At 34.0% G+C, this 25,458-nt stretch overlaps 1 protein-coding gene across 13 annotated transcripts; it reads left to right on the top strand.

The window, feature by feature from the left end:
* Window positions 1-3,642: 3,642 nt before the first annotated feature.
* On the top strand, window positions 3,643-13,426 carry LOC136222180 (probable protein phosphatase 2C 60). 13 transcript variants are annotated; one of them, XM_066009702.1, is made up of 11 exons: window positions 3,643-3,756; window positions 4,575-4,697; window positions 5,670-5,733; window positions 7,539-7,647; window positions 8,090-8,243; window positions 10,035-10,160; window positions 10,856-10,979; window positions 11,082-11,158; window positions 12,173-12,225; window positions 12,823-12,877; window positions 12,964-13,426. In XM_066009702.1, the coding sequence occupies exons 2-11, from the start codon at window positions 4,581-4,583 to the stop codon at window positions 13,147-13,149; spliced, it is 1,065 nt and encodes a 354-aa protein (XP_065865774.1). In that variant the 5' UTR covers window positions 3,643-3,756; window positions 4,575-4,580; the 3' UTR covers window positions 13,150-13,426. The 13 variants fall into 13 exon arrangements, with proteins under 13 accessions (XP_065865774.1, XP_065865782.1, XP_065865777.1 ...); XM_066009705.1 differs by lacking the exon at window positions 12,823-12,877 and adding an exon at window positions 4,069-4,141 and having other exon boundaries at window positions 3,665-3,893; XM_066009700.1 differs by having other exon boundaries at window positions 3,667-3,893; window positions 4,578-4,697.
* The last annotated feature ends 12,032 nt before the right edge of the window (window positions 13,427-25,458 follow it).

Below are 25,458 nucleotides of genomic sequence, written 5' to 3'. Positions count from 1 at the left end.
AAAGGAATCATATATTTAATTAACTGCTCACGTTCATCACAAATATATCAATCAATTACAACAGCCATACAAACAAGCAAACAAAGAGTTATATATATAATTAACTACTTACCTCGATTCCGAAACAGAACGCTAAAATATCAAACGATGATAATCTATCTTCAAATCAATATGAGTATTCTATTTTTGAGAAAATAAACCCTTTTTTTCTATGGTTTGCGGTGACCTTCCTCTTCCTTTCCTAACAATAGATTTTATAATTATATATATATATATATATATATATATATAGTGGAAAGAAGTGTAACCTAGCTAAAGTTGTAAAGAATAATTATTACTTCTTTTCTAATATAAAATATATATTTGTATTATATTCCAATACAAACACATATTACACTTCATCATTAGTATATATCTTGACACAAACTTATTACTCTAAAAAAAATCCTAATTTATTACGGATGAAGACTTTTTTTTCAAATATGAATATATAATAATATTATATTATTATAGATAATTAATAAACCTTAATTAATTATCTTAAAATTCTATTTATATATGAATATAATAATATTTTTTTTACGGGCAACTCAGGTGCGAACGTTTTTAATTGTGTTCCCAACATGAGATTAAGAATAATACTCTCTAATCCATCCCTTTGATAATTGTATTTTAAATTTTTAGGTAGAGGTCTTTTCTAGTTACACTTTACATATATTGGTGGTATTTGTATTCTTTAGAGGAATTTAGTAGATTCATAGTTCAGTATACTAGTTAAATAAATCCCAAGTAGAAGACATCGCGGTAGTGGTATGTGAGGGATAATATATAGATATAAAGTGGGTTTAACACAACAAATATAAGTTTGAGTAATAACCCACTAATTATAGAAAAGTGGATATTTATGTATGAACATGAACTCCACTATATATAGGAAACAGGAAAAGTAGATTTTGGCTATAAATACCTAATAGTTAAGTAATAGGTGATTAATGTTAATGATGAAGGCTATCTTCCTTTCATGTTTTATGTTAGTTGTGAACTCTACTTATTATTGTGGTGGATCAAGAACCTTTCCAGCTACGTATAATTACATATCCTCATCCATCCTAATTAAACATATATATCCAGAATTCAATTTCAGTTGTTTGGAATTTGATAGGTACCTCAGTTTGCAATCTCCTCAAGTTACCATCAACAACCATATTTGAAGGGCAGATGATATCTATGGTGGAAGAATATTCTAGTACTAAGAAACAACCACCAAAATCACCTGTGAGGCCGCCCCCGCCGCCAATAGAAGACCCGCCAATACACCAGTTAACATACAATAATAAGCCTGCACCTGCACCTGCACTTCTTCTTGCTATATGGGATTCCATTTCATCCATACTTTCTTCCTTCTAATTTATGCTTATTTTTCATTTTAGAGATACAGTTTTTACTTTACGCATCAATAATGTAATATATTAACATTCTAATTATTTGTTTATTTATATATTTCAAACTTTAGATCCTAAAATATATATTCTAGCGATGAGCGGTGGAGCTGGAAATTTATATCCGATGAGGCCGATTTTAGTGTTGCTGTGTCGGAGTCAACTTTATGGAATTAGAGACAATTTTATAAAGTTCAATCCATTAGGGCTTGATAAAGAAAAGACTAACCTTTATTCATCCTAAAACTTCACCATTTTAATGTGTTTGAAACTGTTTAATCTAAAAAGAATAAACATTTTTTTATATTTATAATTTCAAAATTAATTTATTAAAAATTATAAAACTTTTTTTTATTATTTTTAGTCATAATCTTTTTTTTTTATTTTTTATAAATTAAAATTTAATTCAAAAATATACGTAAAAAATTAATTAATAATGATAAATAATTCCGTTTCATATTACATGTCTTTCTAGAGATTTTTTTTTGTTTCATATTACATGTCATTTTATATGATCAGTACACATTAAGTCATCTTTTTTTCTGCTATAAAACGCGAGTTTACTGAAATTAATTAGAATAATAGACTTATTGTAGAATAAATAAATATTAGAATCAATAAATAAGAGGCAACAATGCCATTTTTAGACCAGATATAGGCTGAATCTGTCATGGAGTCCTAAATGAAAGTTATTTATTATTATTTTACGTGTCCAAGGGTTTTTGAATCGCCTTAATCGGACTCCGTATGAAAAAGTTATGCTGAAAACGGCATATGTTGGTCATTTTAGCGTTAAACCAGAATTTGGTTTTTGCTTTGATTTTTCTCCTTATTTGAGAGACATTGCTACTGGTTTACATGATAAGTTGATCTTCTTAGGAATATGGGAACTTGAGGAAATGATAAAGTGATCAATTGAAGATAATAAAAATGGGATTGAGAAAGATAAAATATGGAGGTTTCATTTAAATGTTTTGAAAGTTGATTAATAATTGGGAAAATCTGAAGTTGAATAAATGAGATCTGAAATTTAAATTACTGTTTTGTTGGTGAACTTCATGGAGTTGAGGTTTAGAATTATTGAGAGTTATATAAATGATGTTTAGAGAGATACCGATGTTAGTGATCAATGAAAAGTAAAGTGGGAGAATATATTTAGAGTTCATGATTTGATGAGTAAATATGAAAATTTGGTAAGCTTAAATAGTGTTTGGGGAAATAATTAAGAGATGAATTTTGAGGACAAATTTTGCTGATCTTAAGCACACTTTGAGGTAGGAAATTGAGTGATAAATATGATATAAGAGGATATATATGTTGAGAATTGAAGTTTTGTAATTGTAAAAAATGCTTTAACTTTGTATGAATTATGACCACAGTGTATATAGATACAGTGGAAGGCAATACAAAGGAAGAGTTAAAATCTGATTTGATATGAAGTATAGAATACAGTGGAAGAGAAGTGATGACTAAATGATATTTATAGCAATTTTTCAATATTAAGGACTTTCAAAAGAAGAAAGTAGGAAAGAAAAGAGCAAATTATACACACGGACAACATTATATCTCGGCAGTCTAAAATATGGGGTTAAAAGTAGCGTTTTTTTAGAGTTTAGGGGGTTAAAGGGGCGGCCCGTGAGGTGAGGGGGTTAAATGAACAAAATGGACAACTTTAGGGGGCTGGGTAATTCAGGATACACACATGTCACGCGCGTGATACACACGGACAACATTATATCTTGGCATTCTAAAATAGGGGGTTAAAAGTAGCGTTTTTTTTTAGTTTAGGGGGTTAAAAGGATGTCCCTTAAGTTGAAGGGGTTAAATGAATAAAATGGACAACTTTAAGGGACTGGGTATGTATTAAGCCTTACGTATTCTATATACTGATTTAGGTATCGGAGAGGGTTCGTCGGTCACCGATCCCCTGTCTAACAGTTTTCTTCATTTTCCATAATTAGAAGATATTCCGATATATAAAATATCTATATATAAAAGGATGCCTTCTATTTGGAAAAATCCTTGTTATATAAATAAATAAATAAATCAAATATGTAAAAGGTTGTGTAATGTAAATGGGCCAGTTTTGTTATTTACCTAAAAAAAAATATTAGAGTATAATTTATTTGAAAAGAAAATAGAATAAACAGTAACATACGCAAATTAAGGACACGTGACCATCCCCTGGTTAAACTGAAAAGGGTAGTGTTAATATTCCATTGCTTGGTCGTTGGTCCCTGTAGGGAGAGGATTATCCATACATCTTTTCACTGCTTTCTTCTCTTTTCTCTTTTCTCTTTTCTCTTCCTGTTTGATCGTACGGATTCTGCATTAAACACTTGCATTTCTATATCCTCATGTCATTTCTTTCTCATTGATCGCTAATACTTGTCAATCACTTCTCTCTGTTGCAAGATCTCTATAACCATCAGTTTCTTATTTGGATATTTAGTGGTTAGCTCTTAATGTCTTGATTTGATCTGTTTGGTTCGTGTTAAAACGTGACCAAATCGAAGAAATTCCAGTTTCTAATTGTAATTCTGAATCGTACTCATTATTGATGAAAAACTTTGCTTGTTTTCTTCAATGCGCTTCCATTTCACACTATTTTATTTTATGTCTTTCCCAGGAGGGTTAAGTTATCTTTTGCTTCTGTTTAGATTCTTTCTGCAATGGATTCTTAGATTTAACTGCAGTTTATGGTAATAATTGGTTTTAATCGCATTGGTTTCAACTCTCTAGTTTCGATGTGATCTTAATTGATTGCATATTGTGTTAATACTTTAGCTCTCTTACTAGTAATCTTTGTGACTAAATTTCTCGTTCTGATAATTTAATGGATTCTCCTTGGGTACTTAAATGATATATTGTAACATCAAGCAGAAATTTCTTTACATTTATAAAAGAAAAAATGTACCGCAAAATTACAAACAATAAGCATGTCTGCTTTTATGCTTCTATTGTGCATACTTGCAAATTTAGGTATTGAATTCGATAGGATGGTTGATATGTCAATTACAATTACTGTATACATGTTAAATATTATTATTGTTAAGCATGTCTATTTACTTGTTTGTATGATGGGTTTATTCAACCTAATGAGTTTTGGTTGATAGCTTTTTTATTTGGTTTCAGCAGGAGATGGGGGTATATCTCAGCTCCCCTAAAACTGAGAAGTCCTCAGAAGATGGTGGGAATCATAGACTTCGATATGGGTTATCCTCAATGCAAGGATGGCGTGCAACCATGGAAGATGCTGTCAGTAATCTCTGTGAACTGTTTACCTGATCCTAGTTTGTATGTGATATTCATGATGACAACATGATCATGTACTTAACTTATATAAATGGTCTTCCTATAAAGACATAATGCTTTCGTTATATTTTGCTTTCTGTTTTTCCTTCTAGCATTTGTTGCTAAAGTTCCTGTGCATAATTTTTTACTTAACATGCTATGTCACAGAGTGTACTGTACTAGCAACAATCTGTAAACACAATAAATAGATACTCAAACCAAAATAAATGCCCATGAGCTTTCACAATCATTCAAAACCTGGTTAGTTGCTTGCGTATAAATCACAAAAATGATGTGGCTTTTCTGTATGAGGTACAATTGAGCATCAATGGTTAAAAGTGTCAACATATTCAGTTTTCCTATTAAAATTGTACAAGTATAGATTAATGTGCTTGAACTTGAGTCAGTTTTTGGCTTTCGGTAGCACTGTGTTTGTGAGGCAAAATGCTGAATGTTGCTGCACAAAGCTCATCCTTTTTCTTTCACCTCCTTGCTGAGGCAGTCTGTTTATGCTAATTTTGAAACAGACATACTGGCTTTTGGCATGACCTCATCTGGAAGCAGTTCGACTTTGTTCGTAAGTTGGATGACCAAATTGGACACAGTCAAATATGAGGCCTTAATCTCATAGATTGATTTCAACTGTACTCTGGTTGAAATCATCATGTTCACTGAAAGTGGAGAATCATTGGGAAAGCCTTTGCTATGTTTTCTACTGTATGTTGTGTAGTTTATACTGGTTTCTCTGGAAACAAATGAAACCTTATTCCTGTATCTTTCTTTTAGACCAATGCATGGTAGAACTGAGTTTGAAAATGATTTTTTTTTTTTTACTGAAAGTCTGTATGTGGCTTGGACAAACATGTCACTTGAAGTTTTAGATTTTCCATAAATTCTCTTTTTTTACCTACTGAATCTGTATAAGGTGTTTAACAGCATGCAGCATATCCAGATTTGGACAGTTCCACGTCTTTCTTTGGTGTTTATGATGGCCATGGAGGTCAGCATTATTTTGCTTGCTGTTGCTTTAATGAATTCTTAAATCTTTTCTAACATTGTTACAAAAATTCAAACAAATTTGCTTTAAGAAAACTGATTTTGTACTTTTCTTTTGCCATATAACTATTTCAATTTTTAGAAATACTAAATTTGCATAAAAGCATTTTCTTTTCCTAGATGTGCTAGAAATCATAGTTGTGAAAGGCGGACTGAGGCGATCCTTCCATTGCCTCAGTGCCCTGTAAGGCGGGCAAGGTGCTAAAGGCGACCGCCTCACCTCGCTGGGCGAGTGGCGATCAAGGCGTGGAGGCAATCGCCTCTTGCATCTGAGGCATTTTAGCCAACTTTAAGAAAAAAAAAAAAAAGATATAAGAGTGAGATTTCAGATAAATGAGAAGAAACAATGAAAGCTTCCAATACCGAGTAAACTTCCTTGCCTTTCAACAGAATTTTGTTGTTATATCTCTATTACCTCTATTCCTTCAAGAGACCCATGTTGCTTTACTTCAAGAGCTTCTCTTCTACCTTTCTAACATATTATTTCCTGCTCTGAATTTTGAATTTTTTTTGCCACGCTGTAAATTTTTAATCTTGATTCCTTATTTGTTGTTGTTATGATGTGTTGTGGGTTAAAGTAAGTGTGGTGAGTAGGTGGTAGTGGTGACAATGTGGGGGCTGGATTTAACAGTGCCAAGTGTTAACAGTAGTGGAAGATTTCGTCACAATTAAATAATAGTTCATGAGTCTAGTGTACAAGCTGTGTAAAAATAAAATCTATATGTTTGAGTTAATTTAACAGTGGCAGGTGTTAGCAGTAGCAGAGGATTTCATCACAATTAAATAATGGTTCTATGAGTCTTAGTGTATAAGCTGTGTAAAAGTAAAATCTATATGTATTTTAATTTTTTGAGTTAATTTAATTTTTTGTGTTTTTCTAATTTGTTTGTCGCCTCAAGGCGATATTTTGCCCTTATCGCCTCGGCTCGCCTTACGCCTTTAACAACTATGCTAGAAATTTATTTATACACAACTTATGAACAACAATACCAGCATATAGGCACTTATGTTATGAGAAACAAGTATTCAAGCTTTGTGTGAACTCCAGGAGATTTAAGATTAGTGGATTGACTATTAAATGTCTGACCTAGACTTTGGATTTTATCATGTAGTTGCTGAAAATTTCGTTCCAGCAATAAAATGGTAATCAAGTGCCATATCTTTGACTTTTTCTAATCTACCTTATGTAGCTAAAGCTGTCAAATTGCACTGGCTTGCTTTTCTTCTCTTTAATATGGTTTATGCTGATGATGCACTTTAGATATAACCAAATTGTGAACAAATGGTGTCAGCTAATGAAAGTTGAATAGATAATTAATGAAGTAGTTCCTAAATAAAAACTGAATATGGAATTTTATTGCTTATGACCACTTTGGTAAAGATTTGCATGTTTGGAGGTTAAAGTTAGAAATATTACTGTAAATCTTGAGCAAGAATTTGAGAACAACTAAATAGATAGTTTGCTATAGGTCACTTTATATTTGAATGGGTAAAAATCGATTTGTTTCATAGAGAAAAATGATAGAATAAGGAAACATTTTAAACATGAGAAGATGTCATAAAGAAGATGTTGGTTTAAGTAGTAAACCTCAGTGAGTTTGTAGTCCATGGTCAGATGATCTCTTGTGCAATGGACTCTGAGTCCATATCTCCTTCCAAAGAGGTCCTTTTTCGTAGAATGTTCATCCTAGCACTGTTAATGGTTCAATTTTATTTCCTGCTATATTTATCATCATCATGAATTCTCAGGCAAAGCAGTGGCTAAGTTTTGTGCTAAGTATCTTCACCAGCAAGTGCTAAAGCATGAAGCTTATTCAGCTGGAGATTTGGGCACTTCTTTACAGAAATCTTTTCTCAGGTTATTTCACTGGTTGCCCTAATATTTGTTTTTTTTTTCTTTTTCCTAAAACAGGCTTCATGGATGATATAACAAATAGTTATATGTATGGTTAATTGTCTAGAATAGGTTGGAAATTCGATTTTCTTTTCTGGATTTTGTAATTGTTTATGTTGATGTTTCAGTGACTAGATGTTGACATTCATGTATACTTATAAGTTATGAAGGAATATTTTTATGCAAAACCTAGCCACAGTTGTATTTGTATCGAGATAAAGACTGCACTGATGGTTACAGTAGTTCATTAGTAAATTTTTCGTACTGTGAGTCATGGTAAACTCGAGTTTATAACTTTCCTGGAACTTTTATAATGGCAAGCTATTCTTTTGTTGATTCAATTGATAGTTTTCTGCTTAATTATTCCTTTTTATTTCTCCACTTTCTCCTAACAATGTTGATGCAGAATGGATGAGATGATGCGTGGACAAAGGGGATGGAGGGAATTAGCTGTGCTGGGTGATAAGATTGAAAAGGTATCCGGTATGATAGAAGGGCTTATATGGTCACCGAAGACTGTTGACACGGATGGTCATTCTGATGATTGGTCTTTTGAGGAGGTACCATGTCATTTACATTAGATAATCTTTTTTTTTCCAGTTCGCTATTGGATGCGCTTCCATTATTGTATATATATGACGAAACACAGTGCTTTCTAATGGCATCATCTTAAGTATCGATGACATAAATTTAAGTTTTGATGATGCATTGAAGTGAGAATGTTTATGAAATTATATTTTTCCCTTTGTGCTTGTATGTTTGTTGAAATCTTATTTGGAAATTTAGAAATTGAGTTTCAGGTTTATAAATAATCATATTTATCACCATTATTAATTTTCCATTTTGTGAGATGAAACAAATTTGATTAAGGATAAGGATTCTCATAAATTGTGAATAAACCACGAACAAGAACATCATAGAAGCTAATGAAGTAATATTTCTCAATCAAGTTGAAAAAAACATTTAAGTTGGATGACATAGTATGCCTGCATAGAGGCTAAAAGACTCAACTTAATCCTATACAAATCTAAAGACAAAATCTAATTCTTGAAACTGTGTATATGTTTGTTTATCCAATGACCCCATAATATTCCATAACGAAAATAGAAGGATCTGCGATAAATATATAGGAAGAATTGCTGCTCTATGTAGCAGTTGAGAAGAATCTTATCAAATACTCCCTCCGTCCCATTATATAAGTCATTCTAGGGCATTTCACACAAATTAAGAAATACAATTAATATAGAGTCAAATTAATGAATTTATATTGGTTAACTTAAACCAAAATTCTCTTTCATGTAATGGTTGAGGAATAAGCTTCGAATGTTAAAAAACACATGAATACATTGAAAACCAAGACAAAAATCCAATGCTTGGACCGGAAAACCAAACTAAAAATTCTTGGAAAACTAAAACCACTTATATTTTGGAAAAAAAAATTCACTTTCTAAAATGACTTACATAATGGGATAGGTCGGTGGGAGTAGAAGATAATTCTGTGACTCCCGATCATTTGTCCTCATACTTTTTCTCTTTCTTGTTTCCATTCATGGTTATTGATCTTTTTGAGGGGTCATCCAGTGGTTAAATCTTGAATTTCCCATCTGGAGGTTTCAAGTTTCAATCGCTGGGATATGGATGGCATTGCAATGGATAGAGGATGTTTGATCCGTTGAACATAACCTAAGACCCAAGGAGGCAACTAATCAACTACAAAGAGTTACTGAAGATGGTTTATCACAATTTTTTAATGCATGTCATTGTGAATATAATCATTTTGAAATGTGTTTGACTTTAAAAATAAATGATGTCTGAGACACATGTGGGAGGTCATGGGTTCGACACTCAACCTCTTCAGTTCCCATGTTTATAAAAAAAGGAAATCCTAGCTCCAGTTCATTGCTATCTTTGACCTAGTGAAGAATGTAATCGCTCTTATTGCTTATTTGGATCCACATATCAAGGAACAAATTTACTAATTTTCTTGTGGCTTTATTTTGTAATTATTTTGACATTCTCTGTCCTTTTCTTCATTATAGTTCACAAATAGGAAATCATATTTGAATAAAAAAAGATATGAAATGTCTTATTTGTCCATTCATAACTGTTTTTGGAAATGAATAATGTCTTTGATTGTTCCTTAATATTAGCAAGTATATTAACTGAACTTAGTATGCAAGCCATAAAATCCCACTGCTAATCTTTTAGTCATCAGGGTCAATGCAAATCTAGGTTTTCCTTTTGAAATTTACTTAGTAGATCTTGATTTATTGCACTGTTTTTACTTATTATTGTAAGGCCAATAGTTTGATTGATCCAAATGTGATGTAGATTTTTTTTGGCAAAACTAGGGTCCGCATTCTGATTTTTATGGACCAAATTGTGGAAGCACAGCATGTGTTGCAGTTATACGGAATACCCAACTTATAGTTGCCAATGCTGGTGATTCTCGCTGTGTTATATCCAGGAAGGGTCAGGTACTCAATTCACCCCCTCTCTCTTTATTAACTTTTAGCTTGTTTTCCTTTGTTTCAGGCAAAGAGAATTACTTTGTTGTTTCTTAGCTTTTGCAACATAGAACTGAGAATTTCAGCAGTCCATCGTAGCTATCTACAAACAATTTTTAATGGCAGATAGATTTGAGCAAATTAATGATCATTTAATCATATTGCTTTCTAGTTTCTACCATATAGTTGGTTTCGTGGAAAATTATATGAACTTGCTCTACTTTTATCTCCAATTATACACTGGTATCTATCTTCGAAAACATCATTTTGCATTATGAAAGTGACAGTTCATGATCAATGGGACTGATGATACTTTGGATTTAGGATTTTCATCTGCTGATACCAAATGCAAATACTATTGTTAAGTTTTTTCTAGGATCAAAGAAGGAAATTAGTAAACCAAACCAGGCTTGTACAAAGAACTGGAACAAATACAAAATACAAAATACAAAATACTCGTTTTAGTATTTTCTTGCTATGATAAGTGAGTCAGTTGGTGTACTTACAAATGCAGGTGGATGTTGCTAAGATCCTGCTCTTTTTGTGAAATCCTCACTTTCCAGGGCATAGCCTAAGCTAACTGGTCAATGCCTCTGTTTAGAGTAGCATATTATCCTTTCAGGAGTCTACATTCTCAGTCTCTTATGGAAAGTGTTTTTATGCAGGCATACAATTTGTCCAAAGATCACAAGCCTGACCTTGAGGTTGAGAAGGATAGGATTCTGAAAGCTGGTGGTTTCATACAAGTTGGGCGTGTCAATGGAAGTTTGAACTTGGCTCGAGCAATTGGTAATAATAGTGATTCCAGTTTTATTCATAGAGAAGGAAGAAAGACAAAATATCCCTTTCTATCCAAAGTCAGAATTCTCATGGTAGATTTATTTATTGCAGGGGATGCAGAGTTGAAGCAGAACAGATCACTCCCTCCTGAGAAACAAATCGTGACTGCCAATCCAGATATAAATATCGTATGTATCATTTCTGCTTCCACTTTTTTCACTTTGTTAAGGTGGTGGTTCATTTTTCCTTTTTTCTCTTAAATTGTTTGCCATCCTTGCCTGGTTAATTCAATTTGTTGAGGCGGTTCTTCTTTTTCCCCTTTTCCCTCTTTAATTGTTTCCATCCTTGCCTGGTTAATTCATTTTGTTAAGGTCGTGGTTCATTTATCCTTTTTTCTCTTAAATTGTTTGCCATCCTTGCCCAGTAAATAACTATGGGATGCCAACGGTGCAACCTAATATTGAGAGAATGATTTCTCTCTTGCCCCATGTGACAAAACATACATTTGAGCTTTAAGAATTCTGGACTTCTTGGCTGGCATCTCGTGAATTGTATGCATTACTCATTTATTATCATAGTTGTCAAATCGAGATTCGACTCGTGAATTGAAATCCACATTTTGTGAATCGTGACTCGTGAAATCGTAAGATTCGCTTTAAATTCATAATATTATAAAAAATTAAATATTTACGATGTTGAACTCACAATTTATCAAATATTAGTCTATAAATGCAATTTTAATGTCAAAAAAAGAAATCATATCAACCAAGTACTTAAAATTCAAATCGAATGCAAATGCAATCTTAATAAAACTACTTCACAAATCTGTTTAATAACTTAGTAGAGATGGAGAGTTTGAGTTTTTTAAACTATTTTTTTGTTTTGTTGTCAACTTGATGATGACAGAATGGATTTGAGTTGATAACTTAATAAATAACAATCAAACTAGAGGAGAGTGAGTTTAGTAGTTAGTGTTGTTGAACTTTTTGATGAACGGTGATAAAGATCCGGCTTGAAATAGAGTTGAATCGAATCGTATCGTATGTAAGATTTTGTTATAATTTAGATTCGGCTTGAAATAGAGCTGAATCAAATCGAATCGTACGATTTGAATGTAAGATTCTAACAACAGTGCTCATTATATTTTTGTGTTATTACTTTATTCTTATTTTTGTTTTTTGAATTAAATCCCACTTCTATAGGTTGAGCTTTGTGATGATGATGAATTTCTTGTCCTTGCATGTGATGGGATATGGTAAGTAACTTTCTGTTCTGAAATGTGTTATAATGAAGAGAATTGGTCATGCTTTAATTATCTGCTTCCCCTTTTTTGTTTCATTGTTGCCGTGTGACCTGAGGTCACGGGTTCGAGTCTTAGGAGCGGCCTCTTGCCAATTAAATTGGTAAGGGAAGGCTTGCCCCCAATACACCCTTGTGGTGGGACCCCTCCCCGGACCCTCGCTCAGCGGGGACGCGTAATGCGACCGGGCCGCCCTTTTTATGAAGTGAGGTTGAGAGGAAAAAATGCAACCGTGTGTGCATGTGCATATGCATAAGGGAAATTCACAAAAGAAAATAGAATAACAGAACAGAGTAAGAAAACCAGAAGAAGATTGATATATAATATTGTTGAATGGAAATAAGAAGAGATAGAGTGAAAAACAGGGATTTCTACCAGCACCCTCCAGGGAAAGCTACCTCTCTCTACTAAGAGCCGAAATAAAAGAATTATGTCATAGCTTCCTCACCCACACACACACCCTGCCAGATTTCCATTGTGACATTTTATGGAATTTGTATGAGTTAGTTGTATCTCTATAAGTAAGTTTTGATAAAGTCTCCTCTTCACTAGGGACTGCATGTCGAGTCAACAGCTAGTGGATTATGTTAAAGAGCAGTTAAACAGTGTAAGCTACATTGAAGCCTATTTAAATTTTTGTAGACGCGTAAAAAAGGAAGAAGTAAAAGTTATTGTAAGTTCCATTGCGTGCAGGAAAGTAGGCTTTCAGGCGTTTGTGAGAAAGTATTCGATAGGTGCTTGGCACCTACTGCTGGCGGTGAGGGATGCGATAACATGACTATGATCTTAATACAGTTGAAGCAAGGAGCTCCATTGCCCTTATCAGGTGAAGTGTCTGATAGCAACAATAGTGCAGCAAAGACTGATGAGACCAGCTAAGATTGATGAAGATGAAGATGAAGATTCAAATGTTCAAGGGTAGGCTAAGCAAGGTTCAATTTTCTGATGTTGAGTTGTTGTGGCTGTAAATGACGAGTTTTTCTGTTATTAATTCATATGTGCTGAGCCTGATATCTGTAAATTTGATTTGTCTTCTTAAAATCTTATTTTGGCTTATATTCACTAATCTAGAACGTGTTATATGAATTTCCAAATAGATACATACATGTATACCTTTTTCTTTTCAATTCAAACGATTGGATTTAATTTTCCCAGAGTTCATCGTTGCATCTAGCAAGCATATTAATTATATTATACATATTTATGTTGTGTTGTATACTTGCGTGCATGCTTTTCTTTACTTACAAATGTAATGTAAAAAGGAAATCAGTTTAATTAGTTTCCCCTCATAAATCTTTGGAATACTGACAAATTACTAGTAAGAAATTTGTCATAATTTCTTTTATTAATTATTTATTTTCCCACAAAAATTAAATAGAGTAAATACCATCAATGAATTTATTATAACTTTGACCCACGGTTTCCTTTTAATTATAGGGCAATTACCTTCAAGTAAGCAAATATGTCATGGTTACAGGAGTCTATACATCGCATATAGGGAGTCTATACATCGCATATAGGGAGTCTATACATCGCATATAGGCTTTTTCTTTTATATAATTTTTGATAGTGATATAATTAGTTTTATATATGTATCCTATCTAGACCTGTCCATAGGCCGGGCTGGGCCGGGCTCGGACCGGACCAGTCGGGTTTTTAAGTAAAAATGCTCAGCCCAAGCCCAGCCCAACCCACAATTAATTTAGGCGGGCTCGGGCCGGGCTGGGCTCGGGCTTAAAAATCAAATTCCGAGCCCAACCCATATAAGCCCACCTATATATATATATATATAATTGTTAATTATAAAAAAATAAATATTATACTTAAAAATAAATATTTAATAAGCGGGCCGGACTGGGCCGGACCGTGTTATTTTTATTAATCCCAAGCCCGCCCAAAAAATAGGCAGGCTTTGACGGGCCTGGGCCGGGCTGGACCAATAAACAGTTTTTATTGTCCAAACCCGGTCCAAGGGACACGGGCCTGGGCGGACCGGGCGGGTACCCGGGCCCGTGGACAGGTCTAATCCTATCCCTATCATTGAAACTATTCTTCAATAACCATATAGTATATTATAAGTATATATAAGTTAAAGAATCATCTTTGTTGATTGAAACTTTGCTTGAATTTTTCTAAGCGACAAAAGAGGTTATCAATTCTGGGTTATTACGTGTGAATAGGACTACCTTTCCTATTATTTCATTAATTGCTTTTAATTCAATTATCGAACTTATTTTTATGTTTTATTTTATTTTCCTTGTTCGGTCTTTTACAGAATTAAATGAGAAACACAATTGAAATTGTCAGCTCGAATAGAAGAGTATGAAAATTTTCAGATTTTCATAGATTTATTTGTGCTTCTCATGTAGTAAAAGGTGAATAATTTTATTATTTCTTATTGTTTTTTTAGGTATAACACTAGATAGTCCTATGTTTTTTAAAACTATTACATAGTTTCTAATTTCCTGTTATTGATTCTTTAATTCATCAGCCAAATTTTATCCAAAATTCTATTATTCATTTATTTTACATTTAAAAGGAATAAGGTACAAATTTAACTCTATAGTAAGTTAATATCATTTCAAACCTAATTGACAAAGATGATTTTTTTTTTTTTGTTAACAAGAGATGTGTGTTTTAAGCGTTATTCAGAATGTGGAGTGTTCAGAATGTGGAGGTTGGAGAGTGAACATAAAATTTCATATAAAAAAACTCACTTTTCATCAATTATGTTTGAAATTGCACCAATTCGTAAATGTTAAACTTTATATTGCACTATTTTATTTCTTTTCCATAACCCTAAATTTATACCTTATTCCTATTTAAAAGCTAACATGTGACCAATATACCTTCATATTACAAGACATCAAATAGTTCATTTTTGAAGGGATCATTAAGAAATAATCCGAATATAAATACGGATTTAAGGGTTACCTCTCTTGTAGAGAAGAACCCGTTGGGAAGATAGACATAAGAAGAACCAGATCAATCACGATCTTGTATCACCGGTCACGATTCATCCACATAGATGTTAATCACGAGGTGAAAACGAAGAATCCATGAACTAAAGTTGACATCAAAGACTGAGAGGGAGGAGACACAGAGAGTGAGGGAGGCTCATGAGAGAATCTTAATTCTTCTATCATTAGGGTCAAATAGCTTTCTATTTATAGCCTTTAATTAGACTATAAAACTCTAAGCCTAATCCTCCATCTTTTAGATGGGTTTGGCCCAGTTCCATTTCGGGCAGATTAATTATTCGACCCATAACTTGAATAATTCTAACATCTCCCAGTTGCACGTAATGGAACATATTTCAATCCTCATCTCAATCCCATCCATACTATTGCAAATAGTTCGTGCGACCGGCAAACCATCAAGTGCTCTAGTGTTATATATTCGTTGGAACATATAGTTACTCGATGTGCATATATCAAACTTAGGAATATACACTCATTGGAGATATATAGTCTTTAGATTTGAACATAGACCGTCTCTAGTGTATGCTTTATCCTAAATTCCACATTACATCCACTATAATGATATTGATCTTCATAGTTTCTCTATTTTCACAAATATGCACATGTGCATAAGTGTTCGGACAGTGAAATACAAAACTCATGGATATCTTTCCCTCCTACTTTATTCCTTCCATCCCAGTCTAACTCACTTATCTAGTCGGGTTCTTTTTGGTTGGAATTATCACATTAACTTAAAGATGGCCCTTCTAAGATAGCTACATTAGACTATACTTCTAGAATAAGTTAAGGATCTTAAAGATAAGAAATATCGAGAAAGCATGATTCACGATGTAAGTCTCACACTAGGAAAATGCAAGATCGTCTCTTTTTCATCTTGCGATCGCTTAAGCACACATAGTATGAAACATGTGTTATGGTGTTAATTTTTTTTTCTTTCAAAAGATGAGCATGTCTCTCATCTTAACACCATATAGAAGCATATGTTCATATGTACCAAAATATCTAACTTTAGTTCACTGCGTATAGTGACTACTTCCGGCTATATAGATAGATGGTTTAGAGTTGTCTCAAACTTTCCTTTCAGAATACATTTGATCTATTTCATACACATGTAGTATATGGCATCATCTCACACCATGATGAAATTGTTTTCATACCTTTTGTAAAGCGGTTTCTGTTATTGAACATACTCTTAAATTGTTCAAAAACATCCTCATCCTTCTATTTGTCACCACATGACAAAACAAGGGTAACTGCTCATATGAGTGAGCTACTTTTCTGCTTGACATGCATTGTAACATATAACATCGAACATTAACAAAAAAAAATATGGGCATTCGTGTATTGGAAAAAATTCATGAAACCTTTATTAATAAATCATGTTCACAAAATACACGAAATATAGAAGTATGTGTAGATCTTAGGCAATCCTTGGGATCTAACATGTTTAGTTTAAACGTCTCTCTTGATAGGTTTGGTAAACGGTTTCACAACCATGGCATGATTCGACACATACTTCATACTAACACTTCTTTGCGTGCAATTAAGTCCCTGACAACGTGGTACTTAACCTCTATGTGCTTTGTCTTGCTATGGTATCGCCAATCCTCAGCGAAATCAATAGCAAATTGACTATCATTGTTAACTACTACTGGAGTATTAGAGGTAGTAACATTTAGATGATTTAAGAACCTATTGAACTAACCTACCTGTTGAACTACTTATGAGTACGCTACGTACTCGAATTCCATAGTGGACAAAACTACACATGTCTGAATCTTACTACTTCATGAGATCGCACCATTCCCTAGTAAGAATATGTAGCCTGACGTGGACTTTCTCTCATCCAAGTCTCATGCCTAACCAGTATATGTGTATCCTCTCAAATTGAGATCTTTAACTTGATAGCACAAATTATAGTTTGTAGTTGCTTTAAGATATCTTAATGTCCTTTTAATAGCTGGCCAACGTGCTTGTCATGAATCCTATTGATATCTTCTTACCATTCCAATGGCATGACCGATATCGGGACTCGCACACAATATAGTGTACATTAGACTACCAACGACATTAGAATAAGGAACATTTTTCATCTGTTCTTTTTCTTTTTGTGTTTGTGGACACATATCGATACTGTGGTGATGTCCTTAGTCATCAGGCTATCTACATGCTTGCAACCGCGCATACTGAATCGATCAATGACCTTGTTGACATAGATCTCTGGAGACAGAGCCAGCATGTTCTTCGAATGATCTCTTTAAATCTTAACTCCAAGAATATATGCAGCTTCACTCATATCTTTTTATCTCAAAACTTGTATTGGCCAAGCTTTTATCTGGTTCACATATCCAATGTCATTTCTTGCTATCAGGATGTCATCAACATATAATTATAGAATGAAAAGTTTTCTACCTGAGCATTTTTTGTAGACGCAATGGTCTTCTTAAATTAACTTGAATTTATTCGAGATTATCTGATTATAAAATCGAATATACCATTATCTAAAAACCCATAATTTGACTATGCCAATTTTGGCCAAATTTGAACTAAAAATATGAATGTAATCTTACATACATACATTACCAACATGTCATAATGTCATGTGATTTGTATTTATTGGGTCTAGTTTTGTCAAGTGGATGCATGGGAATGCATCACAATAATCAATGCTCTGACTTGTTTTTTTATATGTTTTCAAATTTGACAAAACACGAGATATATGGTTGTGATACCAATGAAGGAATTATTAACAAATAATATGAATACAAATAAGGGTTTAAGGCTTACCTCTTGTAGAGAGAAACCCATTGGGAAGATAGATAATGGAAGAATCGGATCAATCATGATCTTGTATCACTGGACAAGATTCACCCACATAGATGTTAATCATGAGGTGAAAACAAAGAATCCACGAAATAAAGTGGAAATCAAAGGCTGGGAGGGAGGAGGCACAGAGAGTGAGGGACGCTTATGTGGACTTAAGAAGTCATATCACTTTAAGCAAGTTCAGGAAACTAACAAAATACTTTGAAAGTTCAGGGGGCCAATCAGATTTTTGAACCAAGTTTAGGATGCTCCTATGTATTAAGTATGTATTAATTTATTTAAATTATTTTACATGTATGGTATGAAGTATAGTATGGATTTTCATCAATAAATTTAATATAGATACCCAAATTTGTTTCTTATTGTAATAGAACATTGATGTTTTATATGAAGATTTCGTTCACCAGAGTGAGTTATTGATGATTAGAATCATCAGAATCTGTAAAGAAAGAAAGAGGTGTCAGGAGTTGGGGGAGGACTTTCTGATGAATAATTCAGTAAACGTATAGAGGTAGAAGAGTATGTAAATAACAAAATATAAAATAGACTAAGGGTAAAGGTAAAGCTAAAATCCCTATCTATAATTACCATATTCATACCTTAAGGACCATGTATAGATACCACATTATCTTTCTAAGGGTATGGTGCCACATCAGGGGCCATAACCTTAGTAAGAAAGATTATGGTTAATTGAGTTAGGACTTAAATGAATAAATAAATATGGCCTTAATTGATTAAGTTAAACTTGTAGAGGGCTGGAAAGGAAGTTTAGGGAGTAAGCACCTCACTAAGCATGAGGTGTCACTCAAGTAGGACAAGCTCTTCTTCTTATCCTTCCAAGCCCCAAAGTTTCGACCTCTTTGGATGTGCACCTTATCATGTGATACCCTAACATCCTCCAAAGAAAACCCTTCCATTTTCTGAAGGAAAATAGACAAACCTAGACGTAGCGGAATAATAAATTTTTTATATATTTTATCTATTTCCCTTTTCCAATATCTGTTAATTGTTATTTCATATAAAGAGGGATAGAATGAAATACCTTTAGTGAAGAACTATCTACGGTTGCAAACGAAGTGCCCACAACTTCTTATAATCAACCCGTGAGCAACGAAGAAAAACAAAACTAATCAGTAATCAACCTTTAAAGTATAGCAATCGCAATGACTGCCTCTAACAGAAATCGATACAAGATCAAAGAGGGAGTAAGAAATAAAGTAAATTAGCCGAGACGAAAGACAGAATGGTTCCTCTTCTCCTTGTATTGAGTGTATCGAAATTTATGGCTAGGGAGTCTATTTATAGACTTCTCAAAACCCTAGTCCTAGTTGTATTAGGTAATTAATTAATTAGAATCTTATTCGGAATAGGATTACTAATTAGATAATTAAATAAACACTTAACTATTGTCTAAATAATAACTAATTATATCTAGATAATCATTATTAATCAAATTAATAATTTAATTAGTGTTAGGGATAATTAATTAGAGTTTCAATCACATAAAACTTCTAATTAATATTATGAGATAATCCTTTAATTTAATTTATAACCATAATCTAATTATAATTATTAAATCAAACTAATATCCCTATTTAATATATGAATTTCGGCCCATGCACTGTGTCTCACTAATTTACACTTTCTTCCTCCGATTCCAAGTCCCATATGCGACCCATTAGGTTCTTTATTGCCACTAGACGTATATATCCTTTGAAATTATTTGTTGGAAATTAGGCTAAGGTATAGCAGCGGAAATATAAAAATTTTAACATATTTCCATTTAACCACAAGATCCGTTAACCGTTATTTCATATAAAGAAGGATAAGAAGAAATACCTTTTAAAGTTCTATCTACCGTTGCAAACGAAGTGCCCACAACTTCAAAAGAGATAGAAACTGTCTACCAATCTGCCCCTATCCGAAACAGACCTTACAGACCTCCGAACGACAATCCCTTCGGTGGAAACGTGGAAGAATATGTCTAGAAGCTCCTGTCCAAAAATCGTGACGATCCGACGGTTCAATCTCTGAGAATCCGCGAAATCGTGAACTGACCTGATGTAGGAGTAGTAAAACGAATTTCTCCCTTTTGTTTGTTTTTCTTCTTCGAGTTCCCAAACACGAAATAAAACACGGGAAGATTAATATAGTATCAACCGTTGAATAGCAACCAAAGTAGATTGCCTCTAACTAATCAACACAAGATCAAGGATAAAAGAAATAGATGAAAATTAATTGATCAAACAAAGCCGTAGAGAAATCTCGTCCTCGAACTAGGGGTGTCGAATTTTCTCTCTCTTGGACTAGGTGAATTTCGAAAATCACAAGTAGGGTATGGCTTGCTTGGATTTCAAAAATCTCAAGGGAATTGGTATTTATAATCTCTTGTATTTAATCCCTAGTTATATAGAATTAGGTTACTGAATAGGAATTCCATTCGGAATAGAATTCCTAATTATTATCTCACTATATATCTAATATATTAAGGATAATAATAATAACTTTATTGGATAATAATAGGAGTATATTAATCTAATTAAAACTCCTAACTTAATTATCTCTTAATTAATTTAATTCATATTCCTAATCTAATTAGGATTAACAAAATCAAATTAATTATTCATGTATGCCACTACATGAATTTCGACCCCCTTATGTCCATGGGCCTTATTGGGCTCAATTGGGCTTCTATCAATTAATTAACATCTATCTCTCTTTTAGGTTCCAAGTCTTATGTGTGATCCATTAGGTTCTTATTGCTTCTAGCCGTATGCAACGTCATTAAATTAATTTTCAAAGAATTATATTTAATCTTTGCATAACGGAATGATGTACAGAGTATGTGATTAGCAAGTCCGTAATCATTCCCCCAGAGCTATAAGAAGACATGTTGATTCTGTCGTTAACCTTTCCGTATTAGTTACAGTATAATTCGATCTTTTATCAACTACATCCTTGAACTGAATCTTATGACTATGGGTGATGTCAAGTCACATATAGCGAGACGTTCGTTTTACTTGTACAGGCCGAGTCAACTCAAAAAGATAGGTTAAGTGAAATCTGTATTTCTTACTCTTAAGCTATCACCTTGCAAGGATTTAGAGTCGAGTCTTCCACAAGCGATCCATGGATGTATCTCCCATTTATCGGGAGTGATAAATGCTCAATCCAATATATAACGACTCCGCAATTACTTACTGTGATACCCAACGTCTACTGTTCACACCCCAGAGTCATCTCTGTTAAGGATCGTGTTACACCAGAGTCAAAGCATCACATTCCGTAATCCAGAATACCAATTAATATTCCTTTGAGTCTGAGGATTAGTTATACCTATTAATACCAATGAGATGAACAGGTGACAAGGATGAATCTACCCATCCTGTTATCTCAAATCGGATCCCCAATCCTAATGAACAACGTTTCATCGGATCTATGTAACTGTCCAGATATCTGTATATATGAAGCTTGTGAGATCAGCTTTCTGTCGGACAGAAGACATTGTTACATACAAGTCTCAACAGTGATATGTCAATCCCAAACATATCACTTGACTTGGGGTGGTTTTAAGTTTATCAGTTTACTATAAAGTTTTGTCTCACTTCATGCTTGTATGAACACTTTATAATCACTTTAAATAAACTTACGGATTTCCTTTTATTAGACTTTATTTAGTGCTTAAAAGGGATTGCCTTTATATAGTTATAAAACATATATCTCATTAAACAAATGATATAAAGAACAATTCATTTACATTAAGTTTGTATCCTAGAACAATTGTTTATAGGACACTAAACCCCAACATACTCCCACTTGGACTAAAGCCAATTGTTTCTAAAACTTATCCCAGTAGAAGTTAAATGACGATTGTTTAACTTTACTCCATGTAACATGGGTAAGTTACCTCGTTTCGATTCAAGCATGCTAAACCGATTTAGCACCTTTTCAATGTATGTAGCCTGTGAAAGACCAAACAGTCTTCTCGATCTATCTCTATAGATCTTTATACCAAGTATATAAGCTGCTTCACCAAGGTCTTTCATTGAGAAGTTACCAGATAACCATACTTTCACTAACTGTAAGAGAGCAACGTCATTTCCCATTAATAATATATCGTCCACATATAGTATGAGAAATGCTATAGAGCTCCCACTTGCTTTCTTGTAAATGCAAGCTTCTTCGCAATTTTGTTCAAAACCAAATTGTTTTATGGTTTCGTCAAAACGCTTATTCCAGCTTCTAGATGCTTGCTTGAGTCCATAAATGGATCTCTGAAGTTTGCAAACTTTATTTGCATCCTTCGATATGAAACCTTCAGGCTGCATCATATATACATCCTCAAGCAGGTTTCCGTTTAGGAAAGCTGTTTTCACATCCATTTGCCAAATCTCATAATCGTAGTGAGCGGCAATTGCAAGCATGATTCTGATTGATTTGGACATAGCCACAGGAGAGAAAGTTTTGTCATAATCAATTCCTTGCTTCTGACGATATACTTTCCCTACTAACCTAGCTTTATAGGTGCTAACCTTTCCATCCATGTCTGTCTTCTTTTTGAAGATCCATCTGCACCCAATGGGTATTATCCCTTCGGGTGGATCAACCAAAGTCCACACTTGGTTAGTATACATGGAATCCATTTCAGAATCCATGGCCTCAAGCCATGCTTTAGAATCTGGACTAGTAAGAGTCTCTTCATAGTTTTCGGGTTCGTTGTCTAACACGGGAACCTCATTATCATCTCCCACTAGAAAACCATATCTAACTGGGAGTTCACGAACTCTTTGTGATCTACGAATAGGTGGCACTAGAGTCTCATCTAATGGGACTCCTTCGGGTACCTCAACCGCCTCTGTTGTTTCAGTCGGTGTTTCTTCTTCTTGAACTTCGTCAAGTTCAATCATGCTTCCCTTTTGTGTTTCTTCGAGAAACTCTTTCTCTAAGAAGGTTGCGTGCTTGGATACGATTACTTTCTTATCATCTGGATGATAGAAGTAATATCCCATAGTTTCCTTAGGGTATCCAATGAAGAAACATTTATCAGATTTCGAATCTAGTTTGTCGGACGCAATGCGTTTGACAAAGGCTGAACAACCCCATATTCTCATAAATGAAAACACAGGTTTCCTACCAACGAACAATTCATATAGTGTGGAACTAGCGGATTTAGTTGGTACTCGATTTAGGGTGAAGAGGGCAGTTTCTAAGGCATAGCCCCAGAACGTCTTTGGAAGTAAGGCCATGCTCATCATGGATCGTACCATATCTAATAGGGTACGGTTTCTCCTCTCGGACACACCATTGTGTTGTGGTGTATAGGGAGGTGTCCATTGTGAGCATATCCCACATTCAGTTAGATAATTCAGAAAATCATCTGAAAGATATTCGCCACCTCGATCAGATCGAAGCGTCTTTATTTTCTTTCCTAATTGATTTTCTACTTCATTCTTGAAGCATTTGAATTTCTCAAAAGCTTCTGACTTGTGCTTCATCAAGTAGATGTAACCATATCGGGTATGGTCATCTATGAAGCTTATGAAGAATCTGAATCCACCTCTTGCTTGGACTGACATAGAACCCCATACATCTGAATGAATGAGTCCTAGAGTGTCTGATACACGCTCACCTTTATTGCTAAAGGGTGTCTTTGTCATTTTACCTTTTAAACATGATTCGCATGTTTCCAATGATTCGGGATCGATTGGATCTATAAGCCCATCTGAATGTAGCTTTAGCATGTGTCTCTTGTTTATGTGGCCTAAACGACAATGCCACAAGTAAGTTGAATTATCTAGCTTATGTCTTTTGGTATCAATCGCAAAAGCATGAATTTTGTTATCTAACACATAAATCCCATTTTGTGAAATTCCTGAAAAATAAAAGATCGAATCTTTATAAAAATTGCAACTCTTGTCTTTTATTGAAATATGAAAACCGTCGTCAACAAGACGGCTAATAGAAATAATGTTGCGAGACATTTGAGGAACGTATAAACAATTCCTTAATTCTATTACAAGCCCAGAGGGCAAATTTAAAACATAATCTCCAATTGCGAGGGCGGCAACTCTTGCTCCATTTCCTACTCGCAAGTTTATGCTTTCTTTCTTTAGTTCCCTAGTCTGATTTAGCTCCTGCATATTTGTACAAATATGAGATCCACATCCGGTATCTAATACCCAAGATTCAGACAGTGAAACTGTATTTATTTCAATATAAAACATACCAGATGTTGAAGCACCGCCATTTCCCTTCTTGAGGGAGGCTAGGTACTCCTTGCAGCTCCTCTTCCAATGCCCGTCTTTACCATAGAAGTGGCACTCTCCTTTGGGCTTCTTCATTTCCTTTCCCTTAGCTTTGTAGGGCACGGCTTTCTTACCTTTCTTGGGATAATTAGGATTGGGATAGCTCCCTTTCCTTTTCTTTGATCCCTCAATGACAAGAGCCGGTATGGCTTTGTCTTTCTTCATATTGGGCTCAACTGACTTGAGCATATTTGCAAGCTCTTCAAGAGAGGTTTGCAAGTCATTCATCTGATAGTTCATAATGAACTGTGAATAACTTTCTGGGAGGGATTGAAGAATTAAGTCTATACTTAATTCGTTATCCATCGCAAATCCAATACTAGAAAGTTTGGTAATGTAGCCAATCATCTTGACACAATGTGTCATGACAGATGTGCCCTCTTGCATCCTACTACGATATAGCAACTTGGATATCTCGTAGCGTTCGCACCTGGTTTGTTTCCCAAACAATTCATTCAGGTGCATGATGATGGAATAGGCATCCATTTCCTCATGTTGCCTTTATAATTCCGGTGTCATCGATGCAAGTATGATGCATCCGGCATGATCATCATCAGCCTTATGCTTCTGGTAAGCATCAATTTCCTCAATGGGAGCATTATCAGCAGAGAGAGGGGGTATCGATGTATCAAGTACATACCCTATTTTATCGAACTTCCAAACAATTTTGAGGTTACGAAACCAGTCGGTGAAGTTTGAACCATTCAATTTGTTATCGGTAAGAATGTTTTGCAGATTGGTTTTAGTCATGATTATAAGAGTGGGTTTAATTAAACCTGAGAGTGAGAAAGAGTAAACGTATGTCATTCATTTGCTTAAAGTATATCAATCTAAAATTATAGGCCTTTTAGTTTATTTTAGATTGCTCCCACTATTTTGCCAAATTAATAGCCCTCCATATTAATTCGAAGAATTTCACAAATCCTTTAGTGAGCTAGGATCCTAACTCCTGAGATTTCGCCTTGAGTTTACTCAACAAGCTAGTTTCATTCATTAGGTAGATTCATGTAATCAATCACATTTTTAATGTGATTCCTAGGTTATTGGGATACTAACCACATTAGTAACTAATATGC

Source organism: Euphorbia lathyris, chromosome 3, assembly GCF_963576675.1.
Source record: "Euphorbia lathyris chromosome 3, ddEupLath1.1, whole genome shotgun sequence".
Taxonomy (NCBI): Eukaryota; Viridiplantae; Streptophyta; class Magnoliopsida; order Malpighiales; family Euphorbiaceae; genus Euphorbia; species Euphorbia lathyris.
This window is presented reverse-complemented; position numbering and strand designations above follow the sequence as displayed.

Coding starts and splice junctions, on each gene's coding strand:
- LOC136222180 (XM_066009698.1), top strand. Junction 7,648..8,089: donor TTACAGAAATCTTTTCTCAG/GTTATTTCACTG, acceptor ATGTTGATGCAG/AATGGATGAGATGATGCGTG. Junction 10,161..10,855: donor TTATATCCAGGAAGGGTCAG/GTACTCAATTCA, acceptor GTTTTTATGCAG/GCATACAATTTGTCCAAAGA.